General features: G+C 40.7%; 1 protein-coding gene across 13 annotated transcripts in view; it reads left to right on the top strand.

Annotated features, from left to right (window-relative positions):
* Positions 1 to 18,948, top strand: part of ATE1 (arginyltransferase 1) — a 227,633-nt gene that overhangs the window by 68,115 nt on the left and 140,570 nt on the right. The window contains exon 10 of one of the 13 annotated variants that reach the window (XM_069099126.1): positions 18,654 to 18,815. The exons of the other annotated variants lie outside the window; for them this stretch is intronic. Within the exon in view, the coding sequence (XP_068955227.1) occupies positions 18,654 to 18,800 (147 nt within the window). The 3' untranslated portion in view covers positions 18,801 to 18,815. Of the gene's footprint in view, positions 1 to 18,653; positions 18,816 to 18,948 lie in introns of those variants that run through there. 13 annotated transcript variants of the gene reach the window in all.

The following is an 18,948-nucleotide window of genomic DNA, read 5'->3' as shown; positions in this document are numbered from 1 at the left end:
TTGTTAGTATAGAAACAGCATTCTTCTTTTAAAGCAGCGCAAAGGCCGCCTTGCTGTAAAAAAAAGGAGATCTAGGCCTCGCCTATTTTGCAAGACCACCTCGGCCAAGGAGGCCACAGAGTCTTTAAGATTTTCAAGGCCTGCTTGGAGTTCCTGGAGGTCCCTATCAATAGTTGCGCTAAGCTGAGCATATTGCATATTTGAATTGACCAAGGAGGCAATCCCGGTCCCAGTACCAACGGACCCAAGATTTATGAGGACAGCCAAGGTAAGTGCAGTCAGGGGTTCTCTTTCAATTCTACTGTATGTATTGGAGCCTCATTCCCAGAACCGGAGGAATTCGTCTGGGTAGTGGACAGTGAGGTGAGGAAGAAGGGAAACCTCCACACAGTAATCTTTATTTTTCAAAAAGGAGGTTGTAATCACAAAGGTGGTAAGTCCAGAGGAACAGGCAAGATAGGAATTATTTGGTGCTGCAATAAATTGAAATGAGGCATTAACTATAATGGAACGATTGCAGACCTGTTCAAGTTGCCTGGGAGGGAGCATAAGCGGTCCCAAGAGACACAGGCCGAGGCCAGAAATGCGACTGAGGGTAAGGCCATGTTTATCCTTTGTTCCCCAGCGCAGGGAAGAGGTGTCATTAGTAAAGGTAAGGTTCCCAAAATGGGCAACTCCTTCATAAAAGGGGGGAGCTGAGGAATAACAAACCCAACAGTCTTCTAAGGAATGGTTAGTCATTTTGCTAATTGCATATACAGAGGCGTTAACCAAAGAAAGAATAAGTTCAGCGGAGGAAGGGGGTCCATTGGGAAGTGTGGGCCGAAAGGGTTCACTTACTGGTGCTCTAGGTGTAGGGGAAATGGGCAGGGGATCAGGCTTGATTCTGTGCCCCTGAGAAGATCCCGAGTGAAGCTCAGTATTGGGACCAACAGCCACAGGCTTATTTTGGTTAGGGATGCTCTTACGGAGCTTGATGGTAAAAGTCAAACCATCATCATATCGTTCTTTGTAAAGCCTAAGTCCCCAAGACACACCCCGGTCCCAGTGAGTATATTTTTTACCGGGTTCTGTAAATTGGATGCGCAGGGGATGGCACCACCCTGAGCACTCCTGTATGATTGTCCAACCCGGAGTCCCGGTGCCCTGATGTGTATAATAGGCTTTGACCGTAATAAAATCCCATGAGGAGGAGGGATGCCATTAGGTGTCCCCAGTGGTTTCGCAGCCCCAACTGTGGCAATAGTAATCTGCCAAGCCTCCGCACTTGTAGTTCAGGGCGCAATTTCTATGATACCGGGACAGACATAAAAGGGAAGTGCTCTTAACATACTCCTTTGGCTAACTGAGCCACAGCCCCCTCATGGGTCAAGGCCCCATCTCCCAGGATTGGAGGGAGACAAGGGGGCTTGCTGTTGGTTGCTATACCCTTCCAAATCCCAGTTGGCTGGTGCCCCTAAAGCTAATTTGCAAAGATCAGGGTATAGGGTAGGCCACCAGCCATCAGATGTTATTTTTGACTCACTCCACACTGTATCACCTACTCCATTTACTACCAGCCAGGTATGGTTGAGAAGCTGGTACGAAGTGCCAGGGATGGCCCCAAAGATGACAAACAGGCAAAGGATCATTGTGATGTCTGGCAGGCTCGTCTGGTTCATGACGTCTCCTGAAATAAAGCACAGTTAGAAGACTTCTCAGGGAGATCCCTGGGCGAGTTGTGAAGTTTTATCACGCGCTCTGGAAGCCATCTGGTGTTTTGTGCTTGTGTATCATAGACTCAGGCATGTCCTTTGCCCCAGATAAGGACCGGGTCGGGGCCCTGCCATTTATTGGACAGTGGATCTTTCCACATGGCCTGTGCATAAGAGCTTGCCGTGGATGAATGCCAGAAGCGGTCGGCAGCGGTTTTGCCATTAGCATCAGAAGTGAGGAAATTCAAAACAAACATTGCATGGTTTAGGAGGGTCTTGAAATTCCCTGCTCTGGGGTATAACATATCCCCCCCTGATTGTAATTTTAAGATCATATTTTTTAATGTTTGATGAGCTCTTTCAACTATGCCTTGGCCTTGAGGGTTATATGGGATGCCTGTGATGTGCTTAATCCCCATTTGGGCGCAGAATTGTCGGAAAGCAATGCTAGTGTAACCAGGTCCATTATCAGTTTTGATAGTTTGGGGTTGTGGGAGGACCGCTAGGGAGGCAAGAATGTGATAAATCACATGTTTAGAAGCTTCGCCCATTTGGAGGGACTCAAAGAGGAAGCCGCTAAAGGTGTCAATGGAGACATGAACATATTTCAATTTACCAAAAGGTGGATAATGGGTAACATCCATTTGCCATATTCCCCCGGGCAATAACCCCCGGGGATTTACTCCCAAATGAGGTTCAGGTAGGAGGGTCAGGCAGCCCTTGCACTGACGCACTATTTGTCATGCTTGTTCACGAGTGATGGAATATCGCAACCTAAGGGTTTGTGCATTAAGATGGTGCAAGGCATGGGCTTTTTGTGCAGCGTAAAGAGGGGAATCAGTGAAAGCAACGGCCACCAGTTGAGTGGCTTGATCGACTTCATCATTTCCTTCTGCCAATAGACCGGGCAGGCCTGGATGGGCCTGGACGTGACCAATGAAAAAAGGGGCAATTCGGGCAAGAATAAGGCGTTGAAGTTCTACAAACAAGGGAGAGGCATTAGTCGAAGGGCGAATGAAAGGAACTGTTTCCAGGAGGGGGACAGAGTGTGCTATATAAGCACTATCAGTATACAAATTAAAAGGCTCTTGCAAGAGCTCAAAGACCTTAATAATGGGTACAAGCTCAACTAATTGTGCAGATAAAAAATAGGTATTAAAGCGGGATACCTGACCATCAATGCTAAATGCAACAACACCCGTGGAGGAGCCGTTGGTAAAAACCAAACGGGCTCCTTGAATTGGTGTTGTTTTTGTTCCTTTGGGGAAAACCACAGGCGTCCTTTGCAGAAAATGAGTCAATCTATTTGAAGGAAAATGATTATCAATAGTGCCATGAAAGGAAATAGAACTAATTGCCCAATCATCATCATTCTGAATGAGCCACTGTACTTGTGCAGCAGTATAGGGGGATACAATATGATCGGGGTCTTTACCAAAAAGTTTTAAGGCAGCCCCCCTGCCAAGGCACAAGAGGGTAGCAACCAAATGGGGATAGGTGGGTAAAATCTTAGAGGGGGATGCGGGCAAATGGATCCAAAAAAGCGGTTCTCGTTGCCAAAGCAATCCCGTGGGCACAAAGGGGGTGGGAAATATGAGGAGCCAAAGGGCTTGTAGGGGTGCATAATACCCTATGTGCTGATCACAAATGGCGCGCTCAACCGTAATAAGAGCTTTGCGCGCCTCAGGAGTAAGGTGGCGGGAGAGGATGGGTCAGAATCGCCTTTCAAAATGTCAAACAGGGGCCTTAACTCCCCTGTAGTCAGTTTCAAATAAGGTCTCAGCCAGTTGATATCTCCAAGGAGCTTCTGGAAGTCATTAAGTGTGTGAAGGCAGTCTACCCTTAATTGGAGTTTCTGTGAGAAGACATGATTAGTGAAGAGCTCAAAACCCAAAAACAACTGGGGAGGCTGGGTTTGGATCTTTTCAGGGGAAATAAAGAGCCCGCGGGACTGTAGAGCCGCAACGAGCGATTGACAGATTTTGGACAGGTGAGGCTCATCAGGTCCTGCTAGGAGGATGTTATCCATATAGTGGATAATATAAATCTCAGGGTGGCGCAACCGGAATGGATCTATAGTCTGGGCCACAAATTTCTGGCAAAGGGTAGGGCTGTTGGCCATGCCTTGGGGGAGGACCCTCCATTTGAAACGGGGAGAGGGGCCCACACAATTAACTATAGGGAGGCTAAAGGCAAAACGTTTGCAATCATCAGGGTGTAAGGGGATGGAAAAGAAACAATCCTTTAAATCAATAATGATCTTAGAAAATCCTTTCGGAATGGCTACAGGGGAGGGGAGCCCCGGTTGAAGTGTTCCCATAGGGATCATGGTTTTATTAACTGCCCTAAGATCATGCAGTAAGCTCCACTTTCCTGAATGCTTTTGTATAACAAAAATGGGGGCATTCCAAGGTGATGTGGAGGGTTCAATGTGCCCCGCAGCCAGTTGTTCCTGCACTAATTCCACAGCTGCAGCTAGCTTTGTTATGGATAAGGGCCACTGGTCGATCCAGACGGGAAGGTCATACTTCCAGGTGATTTTGTCTGCCTGGTGTGCAGGGGGACCAGTGGCCCTTACGAAAAATGGTTGTGGAAGCACAAGCCTGCACGACCCACCTTAGGGGCAGTCGATAGGGGGGTCAAACGTCCCTGTTTGTTTTTTCCAAGACCTTGTCCTGGGAGGAATCCCTGGGAGAGCATCTGCTGGGCCACAATCGCATTGGGGCTGCACATAATGACTCCCATCTGAGAAAGGATGTCCCTACCCCAGAGATTAACAGGCAGTCCAGGAACCACAAACGGCCGGACAGTACCGGCATTTCCTTCATTATCCTTCCAGGGTAACCATTGGGAGCTTTGGAGGGTGTTCCTGGACTGACCAATGCCTTGTAAGTGGGTTATGGAGGCTTGCAAGGGCCAAGCAGCGGGCCAGGCTTCTTGTGACAAAACGGTAGAGTCGGCCCCAGAATCCAGAATACTTTCAAAAATCCTACCCTGTATTGTGAGCTTAAGAGTAGGGCGTTCCTGAGAGATGGCCTAGACCCAGTACAGGTCGGATGAACCGGGCCGGGATACTCCGCGCCTTTTGACAAGGGCAGGGTAAGCAGTATCCAGGGGGAGCGGCAAGGCCTGGGCCAAGCGTTGTCCCGGGGCCATAGGGGGCGGTAGCAAGCAGCTGAATCTCCCTGTTATAGTCATTATCAACTAGGGAGGGGTGACTCATCAGGCCAGCAAGGGTGGAGGACGCGCGGCCCATAATAAAGAAATAAGAATTTGTTGGGGGAGGGCCAAAGACACCTGTAGGAATGGTCTGCACCCCATCTTCCGGATTCAATATTGTCAGGGAGGCGGCACATAGGTCCACCCCTGCGCTCCCCTGTTGTTGCTCGGCAAAGGGGGGGTGCTGGGCGGACGGGCTGTTCCCCGAGGCTCGTAGAAAGGGAATGGGTTGAGGGGCCCGGGGCTGGCCCCTCCAGCCGTTTCCCAGATGGGAGGGTAAGGGTTGGCTGTCCACGTCAGTGGCAGACCTACAGGTATTGGCCCAATGTTTCCCCTTACAACAACAAGGGCAAACAGTTGAGTGTTGATTTAGCTGTTTTGGAGGGCCTGCAGAGGGTGGGGTGTCCCCAGGGCATTGGCGAGCAAAATGTATAATAATAATAATGATGATAATTATAATATATATTTTAAACATTTAATTTTAAAACTTTGAATTCCAGATTCTTTCCCTTCCTCCCTCGTCACTCACGCTTACTGGGAAGATAAGCAATTCAATATCGGTTGTACATGTGTAGCTATGCAGACAAAACATTTTTGTAGTGGATATATTATGAAAGACTGACTATATTTCCTTCCCTCCTGTCCTGCCCCCCCCACTTGTTCTATTCTCTACTTTGACCCTGTCCCGTTTCAAAAGTGTGTGCTCCTCACTATCCTCCCTTCCAGACTGCCTTCCCCTCCATCATGCCTCCTCTCATCCCTTTCCCCCTACTCTCCTGTGGGGTGAGATACCCAATTTAGTGTGTATGTCATTCCCTCCCTAAGCCACATTCAGTGAGAGTAAGGTTTACCCATTCCCTTCCTCTCCATTGCAACGGTTTTTCCTTGCCTCTTCTATATGAGATGATTTATCCCATTCTGTCTCACCTTGTCTCTTCTCATTATATTCCTCTTTCATCTCTTAATTTCACCTTTTAAGTATCATCCCTTCCTATTCAATTGGTCCTGTGCCCTCTGTCTATGTATACCTGTCCACATATGTACTCACACTCACATATGTCATTTTTTCTTAATAAGTTATTTTAGGATGAGGAGTTGGAGGCCCAGAAAGGTGAGGTCATGTGGCAGCCCCTGAACTAGTATCTGAGAGTCTCTACTCACCATCTCAAGTGTCTTCTAAATTGGACCTTCCCTTGCCCGTAACTTTATTAACCCAAGTGTTCTGATTTTTTTTTTTTTAAAGAAGAAATGCCTAATAGATACTTGGTGTTTACATTTTGGTATGTTATTGTGAAAAGCAGAGTAACATGGAATGCCATTGTGAAAACCATTATTAGTCATTTTTGTTGTGTAAAAGAGAAGAAATCAGAAATGCAGTCCACACTTTTTAAATAGATGACTCACATTTTGGCTTTCATTAGCTGTGTTTTTGGTTGCATTTCTATCTTTTTTTTCTATCTATTTAGTATTTTATTTTTCTCCAGTTGTGTGTAAAAACAATTTTTAACATTTGTTTTTAAAACTTTGAATTCCAAAATCTCCCTTCTTCCCACCTCCACCATTGAGAAGACAAGCAATTCGATATGGATTATACATGTATAGTCATGCAAAACATTTACATAATAGTCATATTGTAAAAGAAAACATAGACAAAAAAAATTAAGAAAATTTTAAAAGTATGTTTCAATCTGTATTAAAAAACCATTAGTTCTTTGTCTGGAGATGGATAGCAGTTTTCCTCCTAAGTCCTTCAGAATTTCCTTGAATCATTGTGTTGCTGAGAATAGCTAAGTCATTCACAGCTTATCACACAATATTGCTTTTACTTTGTATGTGGTACATGTCACTGTATATTATTAGCTCATGTAAGACTGCAGGTTTTTCTGAGAGCATACTGCTTATCATGTCTTATAAAACGATAGTATTCCATCATAATCACACAGCACACTTTGTTCAGCCATTCCCTAATTATGGCCATCCCCTCAGTTTACAGTTTTTTGACCCCAGAAAAGAACTGCATAAAATATTTTTGTACACATAGGTCCTTTTCCTTTTTATTTTTTAATCTCTTTTGGGATACAGACCTAGTAGTGGTATTGCTGGGTCAAAGAGTTTTATACCTTTGGACATAGTTCCAAATTGTTCTACAGAATGGTTGAATAAGTTCACAAGTCTACCAATAGTGCATTAATATCTCATTTTTTCTATATCTTCCAACACTGGTCATTTTCCTTTTCTATTAGCCAATCTAAGAGGTATGAGGTAGTACCTCAAAATTGTTTTAATTTGCATTTCTCCAATCAATATTAAGTTATTATTTTTTCATATGGCTATAGATAGCTTTGATTACTTTGTCTGAAAATTGATCATATGTTTTGATCATTTGTCAATTGGGGAATGGCTCTTATTTTTATAATTTGACTCAGTTCTCTATTATGTTTGAGAAATGAGACCTTTATCAGAGAAACTTGCTTCAAAATTTTTTTTAGTTACTATTTCTAACTATATTTTCCTCCATCCTATTTATCTCCCACCCCTCAAACTCCTTTATTCTCTCTCATTTCATCCTCTCCGTCCTCAAAAGTATTTTGCTTCTCACTATTCTCTCTCCTAGACTGCCCTCCTTTCTGTCACCCCCCCCCCGCCCCTTTCTCTTTTCCCCTTCTATTTTCTTGTATGGTATGATAGATTTCTGTACCTAATTGAGTGTGTATGCTATTTCCTCTTTGAGCCAATTCTGAAGAGAGTAATGCTCACTCACTCCTCACCTCTCCCTCTTCCTCTCCACTGTAAAAACTTTTTCTTGACTCTTTTGTAAAATATTTACCTCATCCTGTCTCTCCCTTTGCCTTTTTCCCAGTACATTCCTCTCTTACCCCTTAATTTTTTCTTTTAGCTATCATCCCATCATATTCAACTCACCTGTGCCCCCATCTATATGTACTTCTTTTTACTGCCCTAATAATGAGAAAGTTCTTATGAGTTACAAGTATCATTTTCCCATATAGCAATGTAAACAGTTTACCCTTATTATATCCCTTAAGATTTCCTTTTCCTATTTACCTTTTTATTCTTCTCTTGAGTCTTGTATTTGAAAATCAAGTTTCCTATTCACCTGTGGTGTTATTAAAAATGCTTGAAGGTCCTCTGTTTCACTGAATGCCCCCCCCCCCTTTTTTAATCCTGAAGGATTATGCACAGTTTTGCTGGGTAGGTCATTCTTGGTTGTAATCCTAGTTTCTTAGTCCTCCAGAATATCATATTCCAGAGCCTCTGATCCTTTAATGTAGAAGCTGCTAAATCTTGTGTTATACTGTTTGTGGCTCCATGATACTTGAATTATTTCTTTCTGGCTGCTTGCAGTATTTTTTCCTTGACCTGGGAGCTCTGGAATTTGGCTATAATAAATAATAATAAAATAATTTTCTCTCTCCACACACACACATACATATAATAAGTAATAAAAAATACTAAAACCCGGGAGTTTTCATTCTGGGATCTCTTTTAGGATGTGATCAGTGAATTCTTTCCATTTCTATTTTACCTTCTGGTTCTAGAATATCAGGGCAGTTTTTCATTCTTTTGGTTTTGTTTTATTGTTTTTTTGATTTCTCATAAAGTCATTAACTTCCATTTGTTCAATTCTAATTTTTTGTTGCTTTTTTTTTTTGGAGGGGGGAAGGTAGGGCAATTGGGGTTAAGTGACTTGCCCAAGATCACATGGCTAGTTTTTTTTGTTAAGTGTCTGAGGCTGGATTTGAACTCAGGTCCTCCTGCCTCAACAGGGCTGGTGCTCTATTTGCTGCGCCACCTAGCCACCTCTCAATTCTAATTTTAAAGGAATTATTTTCTTCAGTGAGCTTTTGTATCTCATTTTCCATTTGCCCAGTTTTACTATTTAAGGGTTTTTTTTCCTTCAGTATTTTTTGGTGTCTCCTTTACTAAGCTATTGACTCTTTTTTTATGATTTTCTTATATTACTCTCATTTCTCTTCCCAATTTTTCCTCTACCTCTCTTACTTGATTTTCTGAATCCTTTTTGACCTCTTCCATGGCTTCAGTGAGACCAATCCATATTTTTTTTTGGAGGCTTTGGATGCAGGAGCTTTGACGTTATTATCTTCCGATTGTGTCACCATAGTAACTTTCTGTGATCAGAATATGTTTTCTTTGTAGGGCTCTTTTTCCAGGGTGTAGGGTGCACTGTCCAAAGCTTCAGGGGTTTTGTACAACTATTTTCAGAGATACTTCTAGGGATTTGTAAGTTTTCAGTTCTTTCAAGGTAGTATGACCTAAGGAAAGGAGTATTTACTACTTTTCTGGTCTGTGAGTGACCACAAGCACTTTTTTCTGTCTTGAAAATGTAAGGAGTGCTCTCTGCTCCACTGTGCTCACAAGCTTTGGTGTGCTAGTGCGCCTGTTTGCCCTGGGACTGCCAGCCAGCCAGGCCTATGACTCTGATCTGGCTATTGGTAAAGCAACAGAATCCTGCCCCCAGTTCTAGCAAATCTTCTGATCAGCTGTTCAACCCCCTTACCATTTGTGAGCTTAGAATTCCAGAAGCATCCACTGCCCCTGCTGATTCAGTGACTTCCAAGGCCTGCTCCTGTTTTGTTGGGTTCTGGTCTGCAGTAGACTGTGCTCCACTCTCACCTAGGTGTGACAGACCTTTCCTGCTCACCTTCTAAGTTGTTTTTGGAATCTGTGGACTGAAAGTTCTGGAAACTGCCACTGCTGCTACCGGTTCAATTGCCCTGGGGCCTGCTTCTGGTTTGCTAGGGCACAGTCTGTGCTGGCTCAGCCTGCAGTCCTCTCTCACTCTGATGTAACAGACCTTTCATGCTGACCTTCTAAGTTGTCTTGGGCTAGAATATTCTTTCGGTCTTTTTGTGGGCTCTGGTGCTCTACAGTTTGTGTAGAGTCATTATTTAAAGGTATTTGGAAGGGTTTGGGGGAGAGCTCAGGTGAGTTTCTGCCTTTACTCTGCCATCTTGGCTCTGCCATTTTTTTGTTACATTTCTTATTAGTAAATATAATTTTAAGTTAATTGTCTTTAGAAGGGAAATCAGCAAATTGGAATATTCTTGCATTATTACTGTTATAATATCATATAATTCATTTGTGTGTAACTAAGGAAGTATGTTGCCTATAGTATAAAATAAGTTGTAAAATACTGATCTAGCATGTTATGCTATCTAAGCAGAGTTTCAAGGATGTGTTGTTAGGGAAATCATCAAAGAGAAAAGTGAAGTTGAGATTTTGGAAGTATAAAATTCACTTTCCAAAATTCCATGCTAATAAAGAGCTTTGTGCAGTAGCATTAGTACAGTTGGTTGAAAACAGATGGAAATAAGATTTCAACTTTGTTCTTAAACTTATGAGAAATCTGGTGTCTCAAATTTCTGCAAGATGCATATCTTGCTGCTAAGCAGCATTCCTTTTTTGGTGAGCTGTTTGTTTTCTCAGCTTAGTGACTGGGAGTGCATTTATATGGGGTAGCATGGATGTGATGTTTGTCTCTTGTGTCTGGGGGGTGGTCAGTAGAAGTAGAACCACTGTGAGACTCAGGGGTTGAGCTTTTGGTTAGCTGTAAGCTTGCCAGGTAAGCTGACCTTTTTTGTGGTGGCATATCTTCAGTGGAAAACTGAAGAATTCCACTGCAATAGTAATAATAATAATTACTAGTATATTAAAGCTTTGTCACATGGTTTTACATAGACTTTCTTATTTGTTCCTCATAAGAACCCTGTGAGGTAAGTTAGATGGCATAGTAAATAGAGTGATAGACCTGGAGTCAGGAAGATCTGAGTTCCAGTCCTATTTTAGACATTAAGTAGCTGTGTCACCCTATGTGCATCATTTAACCTCTGCCTTAGTTTCCTCATCTGTAAAATGGAGATAATAATAGCACCTAATAATAATAATAATAATAATAATAATAGCTTATACTTATATAGTGTTTACTATGTGCAAGTACTGTGCTAAGCACTTTTATAAATATTATCTCATTTGATCCTTAGAACAACCCTGGGAGGTAGGTGCTATAATTATCCCCTTTTATAGATGAGTAAACTGAGGCATACAGGTTAAGTGATTTGTCTAGGTTCATGCAACTAGTAATTATCTGAGGCTAGATTTGAAGTCAGGTCTTCCTGACTACAAGCCCAGTGCTATATCCACTGTGCCATCTAGCTGTCCCAAGATTGTTATGGCATTAAATGAAATAATATTTGGAAAACCCTTTGCAAACTTTATATTGCTCCATAAGTGCTAGTTATTATATTATTAAGTTGTATTATTATCTCTTTTTTACAGATGAGTAAACTGAGGTTAGAGTTAAATGACTTGCCCAGGGTTACACAGCTAGTGTGTCTGGATAAGATTAGAATTCAGAAGTCTAGCACTCTGTCCATTACTCCACCTACCTGCCTTTATAAGGAGTTATTTCTGCTTCCATTGGCAAACAGGATTAAAGATGGTAACCATTTTGGAGTAGGGTGGGGTGCAGTTGTCCTTTCTCCTTAAGATGCTTTTTTCTGGGGCAGCTAGTGGCACAGTGAATAGAGCACTGTCCCGGGAGTCAGGAGGACCTGAGTTCAAATTTGGCCTCAGACACTTAACACTTACTAGCTGTATGAACTTGGGCAAGTCCCTTAACCCTAATTGCCCTACCTTCCTCTCTCCAAAAAGCAAAAAAAACAACAACAAATTAATTTTAACAAATCTCTTTCCCCTTAAACCAGAAGTTTCTGCTTAGTTCTTCCATTAAAGCTATAACCACTGCCTTCTCTTGCAATATAAGTACGTATATTCTGCCTCAAAATAGCCAAAACAATTGAGATGGAATTCAGAAAGCTCTTATTAACATGAGGCTCTCTCATAGGCTGAGTATACTTAATGTGTTTGCCTTTGTTCTCCCACAATTCTTGCTTCCTCTTACTTTACTACGTCCTGGTAAAGGGCTCATTATAATACTTTAGAAGATCTCACCTTTGATTCTTTTAAAAAGTATCTTACTGATGTTCTTTTTTTACAGTTGGGCAGCTAGGTAGAACAGTGGATAGAGCATTATGCCTGGAATCAAGAACACCTAAGTTCAAATCTAGCCTCAGACAGTTACAAGCTTTGTGATCTGGACAAGTCACTGAAATTCTATTTGCTTTAGCTTCCTCTTCAATAAAGTGGTCATCATAATAGCACTGTCCTTCAAGTATTGTTGTGAGGATCAAATAAGATAAGTGCAAAGCACTTAGCATAGTGTCTGGCATATAATAAGCACTATATAAATGTTAGTTGTTGTTAATACATTGTTAACACTTCCCAGTTACTTCCCTAGTTCTCTCAATAAGAACCCTCCCTTGTAAAAAAAAGTGCAGTTATATAAAACTAATCAATAAATATGTACCTGAAAATATATGTTTCATTCCATCCTTGAGGACACCATCTGTCTGGTTAGAAATTGGAGACAAGCTTCATCATCAGCTGGAGCACCAAAGGGAGAGCTTTAGGTTTGGGGCCCTCTAGGGTTGGCAAACAAGATGCCATTAGAAAATCCCCTTCTCCCCTAACCCTCCAAAAAACGCTTCTTCATATTCACTGTAAATTCTACAGAGGAACTTTGCCCCTTAATTTGGGAGACTTGAGCTAAAGGGAGAAAAATAAATTGTAGTCTAATAGTAGGTTGTACTTCAATATTTTATGAGCCATATTTGGAAAAAAAGCAGGTAGTAGTTGGACCAGTATAGAATTGTATATTGTTGACTTTATCTTTAGAAGATAAGGACGAGATCTGTTATTTCATTGATAAAAACTCCTAGATCAGGAAACTACCTCTGTCAATATAGATCATAACCTTCTCTGCACATTATAGTTTTAGAGAGTTGCCTAGAGCACTATGAAAAGTTATGTTTTGCCTTGTGTCCTGCAGCCATCATGTGTTCCAAGTCAGACTTGAATGCATGTTCCCAGGCTCCATGGTCAACCCTTTAGCCATTATGCCATGCTGTCTCAGTGTTTACTTACTAGAAGAAATTTAAATATAGTTGACTATTAGTTTAAATAACCTTGTCTTAGTTAATTCTTTAGAATTTACCCCTATTTGAATAAAGTGAAAACCTATTATTAGCTCTGCATGTGGTATCATGGGGCAGCTCAGGTGGTGTAGTGGATAGAGTGCAGGCTCTTGAGTCAGGAGGACCTGAGTTCAAATGCGGCCTCAGATATTTACTAGCAGCGTGACTTTAGGCAAAGTCACTTAAATCCTGTTTGTCTTAGTTCCTTATCTGTAAAATGACCTAAAGAAGAAAATGGCCAAGAACTCCAATATCTTTGCCAAGAAAACCCCAAATGGGGTCATGAAGGGTTGCATTCAACTGAAATGACTCAACAGCAGCAAAGAGTATCATGATATGTGTACAATATTACTGACCCTCCAGATAATTGCAATTCTGAAATGAATTCCTGCTTCTGCTTTTATTACAGGTGCTAAGAACTGTAGTTTAGTAGCTTCTCTTATACCTCTATAATTATATATATTTACATAATACTTGTGCAAAAAAAAAATTTAAGCCTTTCTTGTTGCCCTACATTGCAGTGCATTGGAAAAAAAATCTAATTGACTGGATTTAATTTTCAAGAGCTAAGTGATGATGAGGAAAGAAAAACCAGAATAAGTAGACCTATTGGCTCTGGTTCTGGACAAAGAGTAAATTAAAAAGCTAAAAGGAAACTCAGAAAGCAGAAGATAATGAATTAAAGAGTGATTTAGTTAGGTAAGCAGTTCTGTAGAAACAAGAGGGCCTTGGTTAGACCAATAGCTTCAATAAACAGTTTACTGTTATGAGTACAGTTTGACTTAGTTTATTTGAACTTGTAAATAAAGGTATTTAAGATATGATCTCTGCCCTCAAGGTGCTTATAGTCAGTAGGGAAAGAAAGATATGTATACAAATAAATATAGCATAGGGTGGAATATATCTTTTTGGAAAATTATAGACAAAATGCCATGAGGGTTCGGTTGCAGAAATTTCATTTGAGATGAGTCAAGCAAATTTTTGAGGAGATTCAATTAGAGTTGGTTAAAGGATAGACAGGATTTAAGTTGGGGTAGGAAGATAGTGGTAGAAGAATATTCCAGATAGGGTAAAAAACATAAATAATGCCAAAAAAACCCTCAACACAAGGCATATTTGAGAAATATTAAATACAGTCATGTTCAGGGTGGTATCTTATATGGAAAAGAATGATGATATGTAAGTCTATTGAGATCAGATTTTAGAGATCTTTGAAGACTTTGCTAAGGCATTTAAACTTTATTCTGTAGGAATTGGAGAGCCATTTCGTCTTTGTGTCCCTAGAAGTAGGCATATAGTAGGTGCTTAATAAATGCTTGTTTGATTTATGAAGGCTTGGAGCAAGAAAGGAACATGAATACACCTATGATTTACAAAAGTTACTCTGGTAATAGCATATAGGAAGTATTTGTGTGGAGAAACTGGAGCCATTGAGACCAATTGGGAGGATATTACAGTAGTCTAGTCTGGAAGTGGGGCAGAATAGGTAGCTCAGTAGATAAGAGTGTTGGCCCTGGAGTCAAAAAGATTCCTTTTTCTGAGTTCAAATTCAGCCTCAGATATATACTACGGTAGCTATGTGAACAAGTCACTTAACCCTGTTTCCTTCAGTTTTCTCATCTGTAAAATGAGTTGGAGAAGAAAATGGCAAACCAATCCAGTATCTTTTCCTAGAAAAGTACAAAGGAGGAGCAGAGCCAAGATGGCAGAGTAAAAGCAGGGACTTGCTTGAGCTCCTCCCTAGACACCTCCAAATACCTTTAAAAAATGACTCTAAACAAATTCTAAAGCAGCAGAACCCACAAAATGAGAGTGAAGCAAATTTCCAGCCCAAGACAACCTAGAGGGTCGACAGCAAAGATCTGTTGCACCAGTCTGAGAGAAGAGCTCAGTCCAGCATGGGCTGCGCCAGCACAGACAGGGCCCTACAAACCTGGAATAGACCCCAGGGGACTCAATCATTGGCAGCTGTGGCAGTTTTCAGACTTCTCAACCTACAAACAACAAAGACAACTTTGAAGGTCAGTAGGAAAGACCTGTCATACCAGGATGAGAGAGGAATGAGGTCTGACCCCAGCCCTAGGGCAGCAGTGGTGACAGTGGCAGTGACTGCTTCTGGAGCTCTTGACCCACACATGGTGGGGGGAAGGGGATTGAGCAGCTGATTAGAGAGATATTTCAGGGATCTTTTTGCTGGCACTGAGGTAAGATTCTCTTGCTTTGCCCATGCTTTGATCTGGGTGGCAGTCCTAGGGCAAGGACTGCTGGTGTGGCAGAGTGTGTGGTGATGGTGGAGAGGGAATCCTCACAGTTCCAAGGCAGGAAAAAATGCTTACACACAGACTAGAGCACAGACCAAGATAGAAGTAAACACCTTTTCCTTGATCATACCAACTTGGGAAGAACTGAAAATTTATAGCTTCCTAGAAATATCTTTGAAAACAGCTCCCTAAAATCCTTGAAGCTTGGGACAGTATACACAGAACATTGGAAGCAGTGTCCTACCTTAACAAAGAGCTAAAAAATCAAGTAATTGGCTGGGAAAATGAGCAAACAGCGGGGGCAAAAATCAGCCTATAGAATCTTACTTTAGTGACAAGGAAGATCAAAACATACAACCAGAAGAGGGCAATAAAGTCAAAGCTCCTACATCCAAAGCCTCCAAGAAAAATATGAATTGGTCACAGGCCATGGAAGAGCTTAAAAAAAGATTTTGAAAATCAACTAAGAGAAGCAGAGGAAAAATTGAGAAGAGAAATGAGTGATACAAGAAAATCATGAAAAAGAAGTCAACAGCTTGCTAAAGGAGACCCCCCCAAAATGCTGAAGAAAATAATACCTTAAAAAATAGACTAACCCAAATGGCAAAAGAGGTCCAAAAAGCAATGAGGAGAAGAATGCCTTGAAAAGCAGAATTGGCGAAATGGAAAATGAGGTACAAAAACTCATTGAAGAAAATAATTACTTAAAAATTAGAATGGATTAAATGGAAACTAATGACTTTATGAGAAATCAAGAAATTTTAAAACAAAGCCAAAAGAATGAAACAGTAGAAGATAGTGTGAAATATCTCATTGGAAAAGCAACTGACCTGAAAAATAGATTCAGGAGAGATAATTTAGAAATTATTGGAATACCTGAAAATCATGATCCAAAAAGATAGCCTAGACATCATCTTTCAAGAAATTAAGGAAAATTGTCCTGATATTCTAGAATCAGAGGGGAAAATAGAAATCAAAAGCATCTACCACTCAACTCCTGAAAGAAATCCCCAAAGGAAAACTAGGAATATTGTAGCGAAATTCCAGAATGCCCAGGTCAAAGAGAAAATACTGCAAGTAGCCAGATAGAGACAATTGTGGAAACACAATCAGGATAACACAAGATTTAGCAACTTTTACATTAAGGGATATGAAGGCTTGGAATATGATATTCCAGAGGCCAAAGGAATTAGGATTAAAATCAAGAATCACCTACCCAGCACAACTGAGTATAATAGGGGGGAAATAGTCATTCAATGAAATAGGGGACTTTCAAGCATTCTTGGTGAAAAGACCAGAGCTGAATGGAAAATTTGACTTTCAGATATAAGAATCAAGAGAAGCATGAAAAGGTAAACAGGAAAGGGAAATCATAAGGGACCTATTAAAATTGAACTGTTTATATTCCTATATGGAAAGATATTTCTAACTCATGAGACCTTTCTCAGTATTAGGGTAGGGGAAATATATATATATATTCACATGCATGTGTATATGTGTGCACATATATGCACACACAGACATACACGCATACAAATGTGTGCATACATATATGCGCATACTTTTCATATATATGTAGAAAGAGGGAAGGAAGCACAGGGTGAACTGAATATGAAAGAATGATATCTAAAAAATGAAATTAAGGGTTGAGAGAGGAATGTACTGGGAGAAGGAGAAAGGGAAAGGTAGGATGGGGTAAATTATGTCACATAAAAGAGGCAAGAAAAAGCTTTTATAGTGGAGGGGAAGGGGGGGAGGTGAGAGGGAATGAATGAACCTTACTCTCATTGGATTTGGCTTAAGGAGGGAATAACATACACACTTATGAGACCTTTCTCATTATTAGGGTAAGGAAAATATGTGTGAATGCATACACACACATATATTTATATATACACATATATATACACACACACACTTGCATATGTATGTATATGCATGTGTGTATATGTATGTATATGTGTATGTATCTATGCATGTATATGTGCATATGTATGTATATATAGATATTATCCCTTCATTTGGGTATAAAAATCTTGCTTACCCTACTGGAAAATAGGAGGGAAGGGGATAAGAGAGGGCAGGATGATAGCAGGGAGGGCAGATGGGATGAGGGGGTAATAAGAAGCAAACAATTTTGAGGAGGGACAGGGTCAAAGGAGAGAATAGAATAAATGGGGGGTAGGATAGGATGGAGGGAAATATATATATATATATATATATATATGTACATATATATATAGTCTTTTATAACAAGACTGTTATGGAAATGTTTTACAATGACTACACATGTATAGCCTATATTGAATTGCCTTCTCAATGAGAGTGTGTGGGGAGTGAGGAAAGGAGAGAATGTACATTTTAAAAACAAATGTTAAGAATTGTTTTTATGTGCTACTGGGAAGTAAGATATACAGGCAATGGGGTATAGAAATCTGTCTTGCCCTACAAGAAAATGGAAGGGGATAAGAGAAGGGAGGGCAGATTGGGGGACAGGGTAATCAGAATACATACTATCTTGGAGTGGGGTTAGGGGAGAGATGGAGAGAAAATTTGGAACTCAAAATCATGTGAAACTGAATGTTGAAAACAAAAAATTAATAGTAAAAAACAAACAAAAAAAAGAAAAGTCCAAAGGGGACACAAAGAGTTGGACATGACTGAAAAATGGCTGAAGAAGAACAAGAAGTCTAGAAGTAATTAATGCCTGAACTAGGTTGATTAAAAGTGAGAATTAGAAGGAGGTTCAAGAAAGAGTATGGAGGTAGACCATATCTGTTTTTCAAGATTTGGCAACTAGTTGGATTTGAGATAAATTTGAGAAAGGCTTTGAAAAAGACTGAAGTTTTAAGACTAGATGACTAGGAAGACAATAACAAAGGCAAGAGAAAGAGCAGGTGGGCATTCTGTCCATTCTGAGCTCGTGGAAAACCTCTTGTGGAGGGGACGTGAGGAACCCACTACTTCTTAAGGCATTCCATTCCATTTCATTTTGGAATATTTCTAATTTTTAAGGAGTTTTTCCTTACATCAAATCAAAATCTTCCTCTGCTACTTATACCCACTACTATGAAATTCTCTGCTCTGGGGACCAAGCAGAGTAAGTCTAATCTCTCTTCCACATTAGAGCCCATCAGAAACTTGAAGATCAAAATTATGTATTCCATATAACTATTTCTTCTTCATTCTAAACATTCAGTTCTTTCATTTAAACCTAGTATAGCATGATTTCAAGAGCTAGTTTACCTTCTCTGGAGACTTTCTTGCTTAGTAATCAATAGGCATGCTGGTAATGTTTAATAACTGACTCTCCAGAAAGAAAAACCCAACTACATGTGCATAACACTTACATTGCAATCAATAAACATTCATTAAATGCTTATTGCTGTTCATTTGTTTTCTTTCAGTCATTACAGATTCACTGTGACCCCATTTGGAGTGTTTTTTGGCAAAGATACTGGAGTGGTTTGCCATTTCCTTCTCCAGATCATTTACAGATGAGGAAACTGAGCAAACAGGATGAAGTGGCTTGCTCAGAGTTACACAGCTTGTAAATGTCTGAGGCAAGATTTTAATTGAGGAAAAGGGGTCTTCGTGACTCCAGGTTCGTCACTATCCATAGTGCCACCTAGCTGCCCCTTCATTCATTTATCCAATCATTCTTTCATTTATTTCTGTATTTATTAATGTGCTTTCTATGTG

Source organism: Petaurus breviceps, unplaced genomic scaffold (assembly GCF_028583685.1).
Source record: "Petaurus breviceps papuanus isolate PSGF00001 unplaced genomic scaffold, PetGlider_PUasm1.0 37, whole genome shotgun sequence".
Taxonomy (NCBI): Eukaryota; Metazoa; Chordata; class Mammalia; order Diprotodontia; family Petauridae; genus Petaurus; species Petaurus breviceps.
Note: the sequence above shows the minus strand (reverse complement) of the source record. Positions and strands in the feature narration are given on the sequence as shown.